The 17,539-nt window shown below is 41.1% G+C and overlaps 1 protein-coding gene across 1 annotated transcript in view; it reads right to left on the bottom strand.

Annotated features, from left to right (window-relative positions):
* DCDC2C (doublecortin domain containing 2C) overlaps positions 1–17,539 on the bottom strand; it is a 94,647-nt gene that overhangs the window by 53,166 nt on the left and 23,942 nt on the right. The window contains exons 5-6 of the mRNA XM_061626058.1: positions 15,400–15,537; positions 9,797–9,845 (exon numbers count right to left, since the gene is read on the bottom strand). Coding sequence (XP_061482042.1) covers positions 9,797–9,845; positions 15,400–15,537 — 187 coding nt within the window. The remainder of the gene's footprint in view (positions 1–9,796; positions 9,846–15,399; positions 15,538–17,539) is intronic.

Here is a 17,539-nt window from a genome sequence, read left to right on the forward strand (position 1 = left end):
CTCAAGTAGCCGTCCGGTGGAGCTTTTCCGTATGGTCAGGGGTCTGTTGACATCAACTCCAGGAAATGGAGTCTTAGACCCTTCGGAGGCCCACTGTGAATTGTTTGCAAGGCACTTTGAGGGTAAAGTTGCTTGCCTCCGTAGCAGTCTTGATGCCCCATCTACATATACTGTAGTCCCCAATGAGGTGTCCAGTGCAACATCTGCTGCAATTTCTTGGGAACGGTTTCAGTTAATGTGGCCTGATGACATAGACAAGGTGCTTGCGATGATGCGGCCAGCAACGTGTCTTCTCGACCCTTGCCCTTCTTGGCTTATTAAAGCTTGCCGAGGGTGTCTGACCGAGTGGATTCAGGATGTGGTCAACACATCATTGCGGGAGGGAGTGGTTCCAGCTGCCTTGAAAGAGGTGGCGATTCGACCACTCCTGAAAAAGCCCACCCTGGACCCATTAGTTTGTGACAACTACCGACAGGTTGCAAATACTCCCTTTTTATGGAAGGTGATTGAGAGGGTTGTGGCGCAGCAACTGCAAGTACTCTTGGATGAAACAGATTATCTTGACCCATCCCAGTCTGGGTTCAGGCCTGGTTCTGGGAGTGAATCAGCCTTGGTCGCCCTGATGGATGACCTTTATCGGGAGAAGGACAGGGGGAGTGTGATCCTGTTGTTATTACTTGATCTCTAAGCAACTTTTGATACCATTGACCATGGTATACTTCTGGACCGACTTGGTGAGATGGGTATTGGAGGCACTGTTTTACAGTGGGTCCGATCCTATCTCCAGGGTCGTTCTCAGAGAATAGCAGTGGGTGACTGTCTTTCAGCCCCCTGGCAGCTGTGCTGTGGGGTGCCGCAGGGTACCATTTTGTCCCCCATGCTGTTTAACATCTATATGAAGTCCTTGGTAGCAGTCATCAGGAGATTTGGGGCGAGGTGTCAGCAGTATGCTGATGATACCCAGCTATATTTCTCCATAACATCTGAATCAGGAGAGGCCGTGCAAGTCCTGGACCACTGCCCGGACTCGGTGGTGGGCTGGATGAGGGCCAATAAACTGAGTCTGAATCCTAGCAAGACGGAGGCACTGTGGGTTGGTGGCTCCCAAGTTCGGATAATTGGTCAGTTGCCTGCTTTGGATGGGGTTGTACTCCCTCTGAAAGAGCAGGTCCGTAGCCTGGGGGTGCTCCTGGATCCATCTTTGTCGCTAGAGGCCCAGGTGACTCAGTGGCTAGGAGTGCCTTTTACCAGCTTCAGCTGGTGAGACAGCTGCAGCCGTTTCTGGACTGGGATAGCCTGACCACTGTTGTCCACACACTGGTAACCTCCAGGCTGGATTACTATAATGCGTTCTATGTGGGGCTGCCCTTGAGGTTGGTCCGGAAGCTGCAGCTGGTGTAAAATGCAGCGGTGAGACTGCTCACTGGAGCAGGGTATCGCCAACATGTCACCCCGCTACTGAAAGAATTGCACTGGCTGCCCATTTGCTACCGGGCCAAGTTCAAGGTTCTAGTTTTGGTGTACAAAGCCCTATACAGCTCAGGACCAGGATACCTGAAAGACCGTCTTATCCCTTACATACCCAGTCGATCACTGTGTTCTGCAGGTGAGGGCCTCCTGCAGATACCATCTTATCAGAAGGTTCGTTCTGTACAATATAGGAAACGGACCTTTAGTGTGGCGGCACCTACCCTGTGGAATTCCCTCCCTTTGAATATTAGGCAGGTGCCATCTCTGCTATCTTTTCAGCCTTTTTTGAAGCCTTTTCTTTTTCAACAAGACTTTTAAGTTGAGACCTATTCCAGTCTGTGTCAGAATTGGTTAATATGTTTTTAATAATGTTTTTAACCCTTTTTTAAAAAGTTTTTAAAATGTTTTTAACGCTGTTTTGCCTTAATGTATTTTAAGATTTGTTTTTATGATGTTTTAAAGTGTTTTTAGTGCCTTGTTTTCTGCCCTGGGCTCCTGCTGGGAGGAAGGGGGGATACAAATTAAATAATAATAATAATAATAATAATAATAATAATAATAATAATAATAATAATAATAATAATAATAATAATAATAATAATAATAATAATAATGATAATGATGATGATGATGATGAAGGAAAACTGCCAACCTATTCTGAAGTCAATCTATCGCTAGGCATAGCAAAGCAGAAGGTGAATCAAAAGACATTTGGCTGTTTTCCGAAGTGAATTTCATTATTTGAGTGGGAGCCTACATTCTTTATTATACAGCACACTTGTAATCTGAGCATTTATTAAAATGGAATACTGGCTAACATTTGAATTCTGATGTAGTGTCTTATGATCTTGACTAATGACAGGGAATGTTTCGCATTTATTATGAGATACTGCCCTGTCCCTGGAATTACTAATCTAAAATGTCAGCTCTGAAGCACATTCTTCTCTGAACTTTATGTACCTGGCATAATGCATTGAACTGCTGGGTTTTATTAGTAAGTTCGTATGATGTAGTTCTCTTCCCAAAGTAATTAAAATAAAGCCTCTCTTAACCTTATCTTTTCATCTGTTACACTCCCTGTTTAGTACTTATTATAGAACAGGGGTTTTAAGTATCTATTGTGGCATCAATTATGGCAGACATATTCTGTACTTTATATGTTGCAACACCTGATGAGGATCTCTATCATTTTCACTATTTGTGACAATAGGGGACAGATTCCAATAGTGGACAGGGCAAAACAAAAAACAAAACACCCCAAAAGAAAAATGCATATATTTCTATCCTGCAATTGTCAAAAACACATGCACAAGACATGCAGGCACACAGCACTCTACCCCCCCTCTCTCTCACACACATACATGCAGTTACACATTCATACATATACACTTACACACCACACATGTGGGCACATAGGCATGCACACACACATTCAGCATTTCCAGGTCTCTCCACTCTAGTGCTTAGGTACAAGTGGCTAGAAAGATCTCTCTGCCTGCTCTTTAGAGAAGATATCTAAAGAGCAGGCAGGCAAATTTTATTTTCTGATCATAGCACTAAACACCACAGCACTAAGATCAGAGATAAACCCTCTGCCAACTCTTAAAGGCAGAATTTCTCCCCTCCCCACTTATCTCTAATCTTAGTGCTTAGATAAGAGATTCCTTTGTTTACCCTTTAAGGGTTTATTTTCAATCTAATGATTAAAACACAGTAGATGCGTCAACTGATCCATTAGTCACAGTAAGGTGGGCTAATGGTAAAAAGCCATAAAATATCAAAATAAGCCAAACAATGGCATGGGATGATTGACAGATGGGTGGGGCTTGCTAGGACAAGCCTGGCAGGCTGATAGAGAGATGTAGTGGCGTGGATTAGGCCTGCAGGGTGAAGGTTTACCACTGCTGCTCTGAATTTAATTACTTAAATTTTAGAGCTTAAAATGCTACTATCCGAACATATAAACAAGCAAACTAATTGTTATTCCTTACTTCCTTTCCAAGAAAAAGACAACACTAAGTGTTATGTTACAACATTATGTTGCTGTTTTATTTTTATATGCTGCTTTTCAACCAAAAACCCTCAAAGTAGTGTAAAAGGTTAAAAATACAAAATAAAATTAGAAAATATGCAAATCTTAGGTGTTAAGACCTACAACAGACCTTTCTTTCAGTCACTACAAAATGATCTTGATAAGGATATAATTTGTAAAACTAAGAAACCACACGCAACTTTGACCCAACTAACAGTGCAAAGCCATACATGTACCTAGAAATAAGTCCCACTGAGACTATGGGCTCATCCAAACGGAGAGGGATAATCCATGTTTTCCATATCCAGTTTGTCATGACAGTACTCACTTTGCCTGTTTGTTCGCTCTTTCCCGATTAAAAAAAAAGCTTTTTTGCACCTGCACACACAGCGGGAAGACCCGTACATTTTTTTCGCTCTTTCCCAGCCCTGCCTGTAAAACAACCCCCTATCAGCCAACTGGTCCGCAAAATATGACATTTGCTCCTCTCCCCCTTTGCAATGAAGCACAATAACGCACATGCGCTTGAACGTAAGAGCACGAAAGTTTGAATTTCCTGCAGCTGTAATGGAGTTCCTTGCCACTGGCTACTCTGGAGCAGGGCCAGGGGGGTGTCTCCAGGTGCTTATATGCCAGTAATTTCTGTATTTTCATTTGCTTGTATTTGCTTGTATTTGCGATATTACGCAAAAACGTACATATGTGTTTTTGCCTTTATGCATAGTAAACATTCTGGAGATACACGGCTGGCAATTCTACTTATTTCTCCAGAACTGTGTGTCATGTCTAGGAAGGAAGCGGGCAGCGCTGTGGGTGGATCCCCATCCAGTACCCCATCACTTCCAATTGTAAATGCTCCTTCTAGGGACGGGGGAAGAGAGGGGGGCGAGGGAGCCACTTGCAGCAATTCAGCCCTCTCACGCAGCAAATGGCAAAGACGGCAGAAGAGCCCCTCCCCCTCTCCTCTCTGTCTGAGCGAACCCCCCCTGGAGCGTTGTTTGGAGGCAGCCGCAGCCGGCCAGCAAAGCCAGCTGGTCGGTGGTGAAACTGACAAGATCACGGAGGAGCCTATGGAGGAAGGGGAGGCCTCTGTGGGGCAGTGTTTGAGGGGCGCTGGGGTGTTGAGGACGACGGGGGAAGCCACCCAACACAAGGGGGTGCCAAAGGGGAGCCGCTCGTGAAAGCAGGGTGCTCCGAAGGGCACAAAAGGCTGCCGAACCCCCGTTTGCGGCCGCTATCCGCACTGAGTCAGTCCAGGGAGAGATGGAGATATGGAGAAGGAGGGAGGCCCCCTTCCCGAGCCTCCCCGAAGTGACCTGCTGGGGGGGAGCCCTTGGAGAGGTGACAGGAGGGAAAGGGGAGCCCTGTGGGGCACATGGGGCAGCCTGTCGCCCCATCTCCTCAAGCCACTGGCAGCATGTCAGTTTCAAAAGGGCTGCGAGGGCAGGAGCCCCTTTGCAACGAAGCACAATTACACCCCGGGTCATGCTGTATTTGCGATATTTCGCAAAACCGACTGTATGCTTTCTACTTTATGCATATTAATGTTTCTGGAGATACACATGGCTGGAAATTCCACTTATTTCTCCAGAAACACTGGTAATGACGTGTCATGTCTAGGAGCTTTTCTAAAGTGTAGCACTCGGTGGCGGCTCCCAGCTCCTCCACATTCTCTCTCTCTCTTTGGGCAAAACGTGATGATTTGTTGCCTTCACCCACCCCTCCTTCTCCCTTTCCTTCCCGTGGCCCTTTGCAAAGCGCCAGGCTCTCCTTTTCTCCCCTGTGTGTGTGCCTATGCGTGTCTTTCTGTCTCGGAGTGAGGCGGAAAGAGCAAAGTGAACTTCCTGCACCAACCAGCCGCACTTGAGTTAGAGCAGCCAGGAAAAGGGGGGCTTTACACACAACCACAATTGCAGATCTCACCCAGAGCGGCCGCCCAGTTTGCAGGCTGGCTAAAAATAAACTGTTCTTGCTGCTTCTGCGCAACTGCAGATTTTTGCATCTGCGCAGTAGAAGTTGCCACACCACACCATTGCTCTGATTGGTTCCATTTTCCCTCCCGGACATTCGTACACATGCGCAAAAGTGGAAATACGTGATTGGCTGAGAATGAGGAAGGGGTATGGGGAACCGCCCAAGAACAACCCATCACACACCCACAGCTGTTAAGTCCGTGGTATTCCATCCGAGAGCTTGAAGGCACAGCAGATGATTCCCGATTTAAAAAAGCAAATTGCATTTTTTGCAGTAATGCAACAGCGGATTTAACTGCGCGGAAATGTGCAAAAGCGCGCAACATCATATGGACGACCGAAAAATAATGAATACAGAAAGCGATCATGTCACACATTATGCAATCGTCTGGATAAGCCCTATAACAACCACAGCATCTCAGAATGAGGTGGATGTTTTGCTTTGGTGGTTGTGAAACTTTATTTCTTCTTGCATAAGGAAGATTAATAGTGATCATGCAAATATGTGATTTACTGTTAAAGGCTGCCTGCTGGCTAGTGCCTTTGTGACATCACTAGAGTCAAATGCCCTCCTCTCCCATAAGTTCTGAAGGCAACTTAAAAATACTTTTTAAAGCAAGAGAAAGGCTGAATATGTCTACACATACACATCTTTTTTACTTACTTTTTAGTGAAAAATATAATGCAGGATTGTATCCTGTCATTTCAATTCTTACTTCCTTTTTTAAATTAAATTTATACATTTTTTTCTATCAAACCAACCTTTCCCCCCCCTTAAAACTATTTTACGTTGAGCAGCATGCATTTCCCCTCCTAACAGCAAAGCTAGCATCTCCTGCTTTTCTTACGCTTTAAAAACACACACACACAAACTCTGAAAGTTTCATAAGGAGTAAGAAGATGCTTCCCCTAGAAAGCAAAGCTCCTTTCCCCTTCATTGCACTTGCATTGTTATGTTACTCCCAAAACAAGATTTGGATTAGAAATTGCTCTGAAAAATGTTACATCTGTGCATATCCCAAAATCATGACTTCAGTGAACATCAGCTAGGGAAAGTGTTTTCTGGAGTGTATTGCTGATTACTAAACTTAAAAGAACAGTATTGTCTGGGAGCAAAGACTTTCCTACTGATAGTTGTCTGCCTGAATATCATGTTATGTTGTTTCCATCCAATATTTTTTAAACATTCAGGCAGATAATTATCAGTGAGAAAATCTTTGCTCCTGTTACAATACTGGGTTTTTTAGTTTAGTGTTTGTCATGTGTATGACAATATAATGTTCAAAAGTGTCTATACATGATTCTATCCTGAGATTAAGACACGATTTTGACACAATTCTCAAATACAATGTGCTTTACTTGTGCACAGATATGCCACCACATTGTTCTGCTTTGGGCTCCATTACGTATAAATAAGGCTATAGCTTAACGGTTGGCCATAATTTGGACTGAGAAAGTCCCTTGTACAAACTCAGCTCTACCACAGACTTGGTGGCCTTAGGCAACCCACCTTTCCTGAGAAACGTTGCTTCTTTTTACTTTTTGCCATCTTACATTAAAAGCATTTCTTCTCACATTTTATTTCTTCTCATTGGCCCAAAGCCAATAATTAAAAAAAACAGGACTATGATGTTAAAAGTTCTTTAAAACTTTTCCCCATATTTGCATATTAGTTAAAAGGAGGCAACAAACAGAAATCAGCTATTAGGACTCTTCAAGAGACAGACTAACAGAGCAACTCAAACCCCAGCCAAGCAGCAGTGGGGTATGACAGAGCAGCATAGTCACTCCTGCATCCACAGTTCCATCACTTATGCAGGGTGGGGCCCTCCCCACCTCCAAACACCCAGCTTGGATGCTTTCTACAAGTTACCCATTCCAGCACTTTGAGATGTACAGAACAGGGAGTTATGCACCAGCACAGTGATGTTAGTGCCCCCCTGCAAGCAAAGGTTGGTGGCACTGTTCTGGGATGGGCCAAAAACACCCCAGCGCAGATTAGGTGTTTGGATTATGCCCCAACAACACAAACTCCCAAGAAGACCGATCCCCATCCACTGTTTGCCTTCCAGTAACAGTATCAGGACTGTTCAGCACACCATAGGAAGTGGACCTTTAGTGTAGTGGCATCTATCCTTTGGAATTTCCTCCTCTTAAATATTAGACAGGCGCCATTTTCTGTGCCTACTGAATACCTTCCTCTTTCAACAAGGCTTTTAAGCACAGACCTTATCCCAGTCTGTGTCGGAACTGCTTTTTAAGATGTTTGTAAAACGTTTTTTAGAAAAGATGTTTTTAAAGATGTTTTAACATGTTTTTAAAGATGCTTTGTTTTAATATATTTTAAAGTCTGTTTTTATGATGTTTTAGAGTGTTTTTAGTCTTTTTAGTGTCTGCCCTGGGCTCCTAATGGGAGGAAGGGTGGGATATAAATAAAATAAAATAAACAAACAAACTCTTAGGGCAGTATTCAGGTGTGTCCCATCAGCACAAGGATTTCCATTTCTGCAACAGGACTCCCCACTGCCTCCTCCCCCATGTGTGCCCCGTGCCCTTCACAAATCTGCTTCAGAAGGTTGTGGGAACCCCTAGAACAGATTTAGGGGTTGCATGGGGAGAGGGAGAATGTTCTATTTTGCAAGCAGAAATCCTTGCGCTGATGGCACATACATAGTGCTATGCTGGATTCAACCTCTATATTCTGCTGTATTTCAAGAATCCACCTACAGCATGTAGATGCCTTACCCCCTGGAGCTATAACCTTGATGATGATGATGATGATGATGATAATGATAATAATAATAATAATAATTGGTTCCCAGCAGGAACCCAGGGCATTAGACACCTATCCACTCTATTGTTGCTGTTAAGGCTTTTTATACTATGGCTTGACAGATCTGAAATGGCCAGTGTTTTGTTATGTTATGCAAGTTCAGAGGAGTTAGAGTGGTAGAAGTAGCCTCTGAGTAATTTTTGACTGACCTTAAGGACCACAGACAGAGATGGAGCAGATTTAATGACTGGGCCTGTGAAGAAATCTTGTGTGTTTAAACTGTGTTTTAATTGGTAATGTATAATGTATTCTGTCATTTATATTGTGGTCAGGTGAAAGTTGGTTTAACTGTCACTGGGGTCCTTAACTGACTGCAGAGGAAGGATTGGAGATGGAACTCTCAGTATGATATAGAAGCATAGGAGTTATGCATATTCTGATTGGTAGTTCATAGAATCATAGAATAGTAGAGTCAGAAGGGGCCTATAAGGCCATTGAGTCCAACCCCCTGCTCAATGCAGGAATCCAACTTAAAGCATAAGTTTAAGCATAAGTTTCAGGTTTAGAAATCTTAGTTAGACATTGTGATTGGCTGGGGCGAGACTAGGGCAGACAGAAGAAGTGAAAATATGGATGGGAGTTAATCAGTCCGTGTTGGTGCTTGGTGTTTGTAGTGGACAGCCAGAATAAGATGGCAGCAGAGAAAGAAAAAGGAATTCTGCACAAGCTTTGAATCCCAAGACTGCTCAAGTTTGTAAGATATAACTAGCTAAGTTAAACTGAAATTATTGATTTTATTTGCAAGTCACTGTGCGTCTTATTACTGACTTCCCTTTTTCTTTCATTTTCTCTCTTCCTATCTAATAAAATTATTTATATTTGGCTTCATTGGTTTAAAAAGGCAATCCTTTGGAATTTCTCACTAGAATTTTCTCCATGTGCTGACTGCCACAGATCCATCAACATCCCACCCCACCCTTTTGAAAGTAAGTTGTATCTCCAACCCCAAAGATTCCTAGAATAATTTTACACTGAATTGTTAATGGCAATGGCTGGCATCCAAAGAGCTACTTTAACTGCACTTAAGAATTTTAGTGTGCCCTAGGATTTTTTATTACACACACACACACGAATATGAGAACTCCCTGCCACATCACAATCTGCTGTTCAGAGTCTCCTCAATAAGAAAAATAGTTGGCATTGTGGCCCAGGAAGCTAGAAGGCAAAGTCTTCTTCAGAGCACAGAATGAGTTGTGCTGTTTACTGGATCTTAAACACAGTAATTCACAGCTACTATGACACGTATTGCTCATGCAGAGTTCTGTATGGACAGCAGAACCTTGCAAATCTTTGAACTTACAAATGAAATCTAATGATGATTTGGATTTGTCAATTTGATTTCATCTGGAATTTATCCATTCAGCAGTAGTCAATTGTAAACAGGTCATTTTTTTAAAGTGGGGAGATAACGTCATTCAGGTCTAACTGGATCCCAGTAAGAATATTTAAAACCATTATATTTCACATTATTTTAAAATTTATTCTTACCTTTTTTGGAGGGGGCTTTTCTGGAGGTCCATCTGAGTTAGAAAAATTCCTAAAATACAGAGTATAGTTTAACTAATGTGAATATGCAGAAGTGTAAAAGTCAGTATCGTTACTATAATCATCTTGATTTAACATACTATTATACAGTATCTAATGACCTTCATGACGCAAAGGCTGTACAGACTGAAGGACTGCCCAGATGGACTCTAACTCCCATCAGCTCCAGCCAGCATGGCCAATAGTCATGGATAATGGGAACTGTTGATTTATTTATTTATATCCTGCCCTTCCTCCCAGCAGGAGCCCAGGGCGGCAAACAGAAGCGCTAAAAACACATCAAAACATCATAAAAACAGAGCCTAAAATACACCAAAACCAAACAATTTTAAAAATATTTTTTAAAAGCTTTTAAAACATCTTTTTAAAAGGGTTAAAAAACATATTGATCAGCAATAACTGGAGAGTCACAGGTTAACCATCCCTGGTCTACACGTTAAGCAATAATCAGCTGTGTACAGACAAGCCAAGACATATGTCTGGTTTGGTGTTTTGCACTGAAAACAGCTAATTCATTTCTCTGTGTCCATCACAATTGTGAACCAATTATGATGGTCTGTCCCTGAAGACTCATGGAGTCAAGTGGATTCAAAAACTCTTTGGGATGGAAGTGCCTGCAGTTCACTCTTCCAACCAGCTGTCCCAGTGACACAACAAACAGGGAACTAGTGCCTGGTCTCTTTCAGTCCTGGCTTGAGTCATTTGGTGTTTGATGCTTAATTTCATAATCCACAAACTATCTAACGGTAAAGTTATGGGTAAATGTTTCCTTTCTACAACTACCTTTAGGTATGTACTTTCTGCTTGGAAAAGTGTTTATTGATATCCAAAAGTATGGAAACGTTTTAGTAGTAATTTAACCATATAAGAGGCACCAAATCATCCAGCTGGTTTCTTTAAGTTACTGTGTCACTTTGATGTAATGCTTTTTTAAATGGGCAAAGATTGTGCTTATTAAGAAAGAAATTACTAGAAAGAAAGTCAGCTAATAGTTAGATATTTCTTAGACAGCTGCAACATTTTTCAAAAAAATTAATCTTCTAACATTTTCATTATTCCTGCAAGTGAAGAAAAAAGTAGTGTATATGTATATATGTGTGTGTGTGTACGTATATATATGTGCATACAATGTATTTATCATATGCAGTACCACAAAAGCAGAGAATGACTACACACAGTTACCCTATGTATTTGGTGCCTCAGATTTTCCAAATTCTGTGATAAAGGATTCCAAATTCTGCAGTTAGGATAAATAATGCAAATTATGAATATATAATATCTTCTATTAATCTGTCATAATTGGATTTGTTCCATAATCCATATTTTTAAAAAACATAGGGCAGGGAAGATGGTGAAACAAGAGAATGGACTGAAGGAAAATATACATTCAAGCTTTTCTATAAACTATGTATACTAGGAACTTATATTAAACATGGAAACTAAGGATCTTGGAATTGAGATAGATAGATAGATAGATAGATAGATAGATAGATAGACAGACAGACAGACAGATGACCTCTGTGTCAGAAGCATTTGCTAACTGAAGCAGATTTGTTGTCAATGATATCGTCAGAAATTTTAAACAACACAAAATAAAAAGAACTATGCAGCTCTATTACATTTAGAAACATAATGTCTGCATGGATCCTGCTCTGTCTCTCACTGAAGGTTCAAAGAAGAGTTTAGATTTAGCTGAAATTAAAGCTTAAAGGGTGGGACTGTCCTGCTATTTATAATCACATCTGAAAACAACAAAGCTGTAGTGAAAATAAGTGTGCAACTCAAGTCAAGTGTGCAACTCAAGTCCAGAGTTTATGTATTAAAGTTGTGCCTATAAAAAAACACAATCCAGAATACAAAAAGTGAGTAACCTTTATTTAAGTCAATTAATAACCTTTACAGAGAAGTACGTAAGTGAAGGGAGGCCTATATCAAGAGAATAAGACTTAATGAAAGTGTGGGCAGAACTCCACATAGTCGGTCACCTGATGTATCTCAACTAAAGGAATCAGATAGAGAGCATCTGGGGCAAAAACATTCTAATAAAATGGCCTGACTGACCTTCAGGAGTGGACATCTTGAGTTAAATCAGAGCAAATGGAAATACATTAAAGTATGCTCTATAACAAGTGTTTTCTGAAAATGAGCTGCCCTCAGCTATAACCTCAGAAACAAGGAGATGAAGGAATTTAGGTTGGGGGATGAACTCCAAGAAATTTGTTTTATTTCACACAAATCTAATTGGAACATCAGTTTGGAAGGTAGAAACAAAACCTGATCCACAGAGCAAAAAGACAAACCAACACTGAGGGAGCAATACTGACATATGATGCAAAAGAGTCTAATCAATTTGAAATCAACTTCAGACAAAAGTTTTAATCTTCTTAATCTTTTTTAATCTTTTAATCTGTATTTTTAATTTTTGTAGTATTTATTTTGTTTTTGCTGTGCTTTTTGTTGTTTGTTTGTATATGTTTTTGTATTTTATTATGATATACTATATTTTATCTTGTTTGTTCACCGCCCTGAGAGCTATTTTGCTAAGGGCGGTATATAAATTGAAATAATAAATAAATAAAAGTGATAAGATAACTAACATTTTTAGTGGAATAAATGAAGACTTGGGAGATAAAAGAACAGCAATGGAAAATGTTTGGGCATCAGAATTACTTCAAGTTAATACAGCTGGATAACTCTTAGGCAAGGACATAAACCTGAAGAGAAGAGCAACAAAGAGATCCCATTAGGCGCAAGCTAGACTCTATGGCATAGAGGCTTCCAGAACATGCCCTTAGTGTACATGGTAAGGAGGCTGGCTAGGTTGAAATTAAGAATACAGATCTCTTACACATTATAGTTGGCTTAGGTTATACCAGTACTGTAATGGCAATTTCATGCCAATAAGCATGAAAGGGCAGAGTGTTTGCTGCTGAGAACAGTCTTCTCAGTGGCTGACTCACCTCTTCACATTGATTGGCTCCACATGAGCAGGAAAAGACAAGGTAGCATGTCAGAAGACTCTTCTTGGTGGCTAACACACTCTCCTTTCATGTTGGTTGGCTCATAGGATTAATGGAGACAAAGGGACCCTCTTGGGGCCCTGCTCCCAAAAAAGGAAGGGGTCTAAGACCCCTGAGTCCCTGAACAACTACATGCCTGTGTGGTACTACTCCTCAAACAAGTTCACTCAGAGACAAACCTGACCAGGCCATAGCAGTACATAAGAACGCTGTACAGTGCTTTCAACTCCTCTGGCTCCCTTACTGTGTCCTGTCAAAGCAAGAGCTCTGAAAAGAAAGAAAGCAACCTCTACTGCTTGATTCTTCCATGAAGAAAAAATGAAGGGCAGGACTGAAAAGAAAAATGAGACGGGATCCCAACAGGTGCTGGCTAGTAAACAATGTAATGAAATGAATCCAATATATTTTGGATTTTGTACTTCAGAGCTTCAGTTCTATCACTGAATACTGCCTCTTGCTGCGTGATGTGCTGTCTACAAGATCAAATCCCCTCTTCTTTTTTCTGGGTTTGTTTAGTTCCCCCCTTGTTTCTTTCATGGCAGTTAGCAGTTTATACCAACTATGGTTAGTTTAAAATATTTCAACAAAGGGGGCAAAAATCAAACCCTGATGTGCTTTTCATTGCAGAATCTGCACAGAAGTAGCTCCACAATGTACTCTTTATAGGTTAGGTGAGGACTTTCCAAACTCTAGTCTGTGGTCTGCAAGCTTCACTGAAGTAATCCCCGTCATGTCTATGGATTTGTGGTTAAAAATGAGAGACAGCACATTCATCGCATTAAATATTCATATTGAGTTTTAATTGCATTTTTTGCTTCTTTTATTTCTTATATGGTTTATTGTATTGCAATAAAAATCGTAAAAATCATACAGCATCTAGCACAGTTCATGACAATTGCTACAATAGGCAGAAAATCACTAAGTGGTCTGCCAAGCCCCTCAGCAATTTTCAAGTGACCCGTAAGAAAAAAAAGTTTGGGAACTACTGGGTTAGGATATACCTGCACTGTAGTAAAGAATGTCCCCAAATTCCAGACACTTTTCATTTAATGCGGGTGGGGGATGTACATAAAAAATACCTCCCCACCAAATTAAACTGAATTCTTATATGATAGAGGTTTTTACCTCAGCCAGCACAACTAAGGAGTCCAACAAAATTGATCCAAGGAAGCAGATTGAAGTGCCCCCTACGGACCTTTCTTTCTGAAAACCAGAAAGAGCTTGAGGCGTAAAATGCCCCATAAAATGTACTTTTTCATCGGAACCAATGGAAGGTATTGAGCTGCTGAATGCTCCGTGGGGTTAAACTGCGTAGGGAAGTAGAATTAACTTTCTTACTTCTGATACTTATTTTAATTTCTTTTATTTATTATTACATTTTTTACTACTTCAAAAATCATTGGAATTGGGCTTGGAGGTAGTAAAATATAAGGTCTTTGTAAAGACTAACCCATTTCAGAACCCATTGATTAAAGCTGGCTTGCTTTGAAACTGACCAGAGTTATTGATAATCCACAATCCTGGGTTTGGATGCAATGGCAAACTGAATTTAAATGAAAGTGAAACAAAAAGCTGTCAAAGTCCTTCTAGTGGGTGGTCAGGAGAAGAAGTGAGAAGTGTACGTGCAAGCTCAAAACTCACTCAGGCTTATTCTAACTTGTGCATGTCATGCTAAAACATGCTTTAGCATGAAATGAGAACACACCCACTAACATAGATTGCCACTGGTACAAAATATAAGTGGTAGTACAAACCAATCCTTTGATGCAATGGGGTTGATGTGGTCTCAAGCTGCTGCTTTAAAAAATTGTGAAACTTTTTTTTAGCAAACCTGAATCATTTAACACTCCATGTGCATCTCAACAATTATGGAGTCAGTTATCTTGTGTGTTTCATCTACCATTACCCTTTTCAATTTTAAATTATCTATTTTAACATACCAGAGGTCCAATTTATCCCTACGGACATGAATGGAAAAGTGAAACTACCAAATGTCTAAGAAAGTGAAGATTTATTCTATTCCCAGAAACTTCTCACAACAGAGTAAAGAAAATACCTTTCTAAGAACCTTAAACAGGACTAAAGTGCTTAACATGTGCATTAAATCCCACAGATTTGAATGGAATTTGGAAAGTTACATATGTACCTAACTTTCATTATTAGCAGAGCTAACTTCTACTACAGACTGAAATCAAAATCAGCAAAAATATAGGAAAATAGGAAGCTGAATTATACTGAGTCAAACCATTGGCCCATCGAGCTCAGTATAGTCTATACTGACTGGCAGAAGCTCTCCAGGATTTCAGGCAGGAGGTTCTCCCAGCCCTACTTGGAGATGCTGGGGATTGAACCTGGGTCCTTTTGCACACAGGGCAGATGCTCTACAACTGAGCCCTCAGTTGTACAGTCCTCTCCTCCCCCTTATGTTAACTCCAGAAAGGTTTTTTTGGCAGGAGATATAAAACCAGTTTTCAATACTTCAGCAACATACCATCAGTTAAAATAAATCATTAAGAACAAGCTTACCGCCGAATATCTTCTGGAACTTTAGGGTGCTGCCAATATGGCATGGGCTGAAATCTTTCTTTACCACATCCAACATAAAATTGGTTATGTTCAAAATCATTAGACCCTTGTACACGCTGGCCATTTAAAGTATAGAGCCTGTAAGAAATACATACTGAAAAAAGTAAATATACCTATAAACAGAATACTGTCCTTACAACATACATTAATTACTAACTAATAGTCCCCATATGTATAGTTCTGGAAAACCAAGAAAATGTACACACGCAACTGTAAATATCAAAATATATCTAATTCAACTGAAGATCATTTCTAATCTTCTGAAGTAATATTGCAACAATATACTGGCCTAGTGTAAACATAACGCTGGCTTCCTGCAAATCAGAAATTGGCCTACAGAGCATATAGTCCCATCCCATCCACCCTTCTACATCCAGAAAGATTACTCCTTCCCTTCCCAACTTTAACAATGGTTTTACATTTCATGTGCAACAATGCTAACCTCAGGGAATGTAAACCAGAAAGTGAAACTATGGGTACAATGTATGGGAGGAAGCATGAATTCCCAAGGGTGACTCTCAATTGCTGAACATAATGGCATTTTGGGCAACACTAGTAGAAAATGGTTATCACTGCAACAAAAGCATTATCTTGAGGGAAGATTTGAGAATCATACATTAAAAAAATTAGAAGAGCACTTCAGAATCCTACATTAAAAATTTACAAGAGCGCTGCTTAATTAGACCAAGGTTTATCTAGCCAAGTATCCTGCTTCCCACAGTGGCCACCCAAATGCTTAAACAAAGCCCCCAAGTAGGACATGTGGGAAACAGCCCTCTCTTGCTGTTGCTTCTCTGCAACTGGCATTTGGAAATATGCTGCCATGCCTTAGTAATTACCAGCCACTGATAGCCTTGTCAATGTCCTCCATGAATGCGACTAATATCCTTACAAGTCATCTAAATCGGTGGCCAATCTTGTTTGTAGCAAATCCCACAGTTTAACTATGAACTATGTAAAGAAGTGCTTCCATTTGTCCTGAATTTCCCACCATTCAGCTTAAGTGGATAACCAGGTTCTAGTATTATCAGAGAGGGAGAAAAACTTCTTTCTATCCACTTTCTCCACACCATGCATATTTTTATGTATCATATCCCTTACTGACTTTAGTTTCGTTTAGAAAAAAATACCAAATGTAACTGTTTTCTCATAGGGGAACTGTTCAAACTCTTGATCATTTTGATTACTCTTTTCTGCATCTTGGTGACCAACATAATCAAGGTATTAGCCTATTTTTATTAGCATAGCACTTCCAGAAGAAAGAGACTTTAACACTTTGGCTGTGAAGAAACTAGTGGTCTACGGCAAAGAGTTTCCACTGGCCACACCTGGAGGCGGAATGGGATGATCTGCTGATCAGCTGGCAAATCTATTTGAGGTGAATTTTTTTAAAAGCGCACTCAAGCTGCTCCCACCAGGTTTTACAGTAAAAGGGGGTGAGGTTTGACTAGCATAGTATGCCCCCGTTTTCGGAAGAGAAAGGTGGAGATGCACTGGAACCGGCAGAACAGTGAGTGTGTATCTACCTGAGTTTGCCATCACTGTACCTGCCCATGCAATAGCACTCTTGAGGACTTCCTCTGGTGCCCGTGAAGCCTGATCCCCTCTTCACTGTTATGAGGTGGTGAGGGTCATTACCTCTTCCCCTCCCCCCCGAAAAGTGCATAGATATGAAACAGGAAGTTAAAAGGGTGATGGTCTTTTTTTCTTTCTTTCAGCTCAATATCCTTTTCAAGGCTCATGCTGGCACCTGAGCAGCTGTACAGAAAGCTGACAGACCAAGATGGTAGGCAGGAAATGTGGGGGGGGGGGTTAAGAGGGAAAAGAATACAATTTGGGAGACTGGGGTGAGGAAAATGGGCCAGCCAGGGGAGAGAAAGTGGGGTACCCACCCCACCAAAATGGAAATGGACTGCCTTCAAGTCGATCCCGACTTGTGGCGACCCTACGAATAGGGTTTTCATGGTAAGTGGTATTCAGAGGTGGTTTACCATTGCCTTCCGCTGAGGCTGAGAGGCAGTGACTGGCCCAAGGTCACCCAGTGAGCTTCATGGCTGTGTGGGGATTCAAACCCTGGTCT

This window comes from Rhineura floridana, chromosome 4 (assembly GCF_030035675.1).
Source record: "Rhineura floridana isolate rRhiFlo1 chromosome 4, rRhiFlo1.hap2, whole genome shotgun sequence".
Classification (NCBI taxonomy): Eukaryota; Metazoa; Chordata; class Lepidosauria; order Squamata; family Rhineuridae; genus Rhineura; species Rhineura floridana.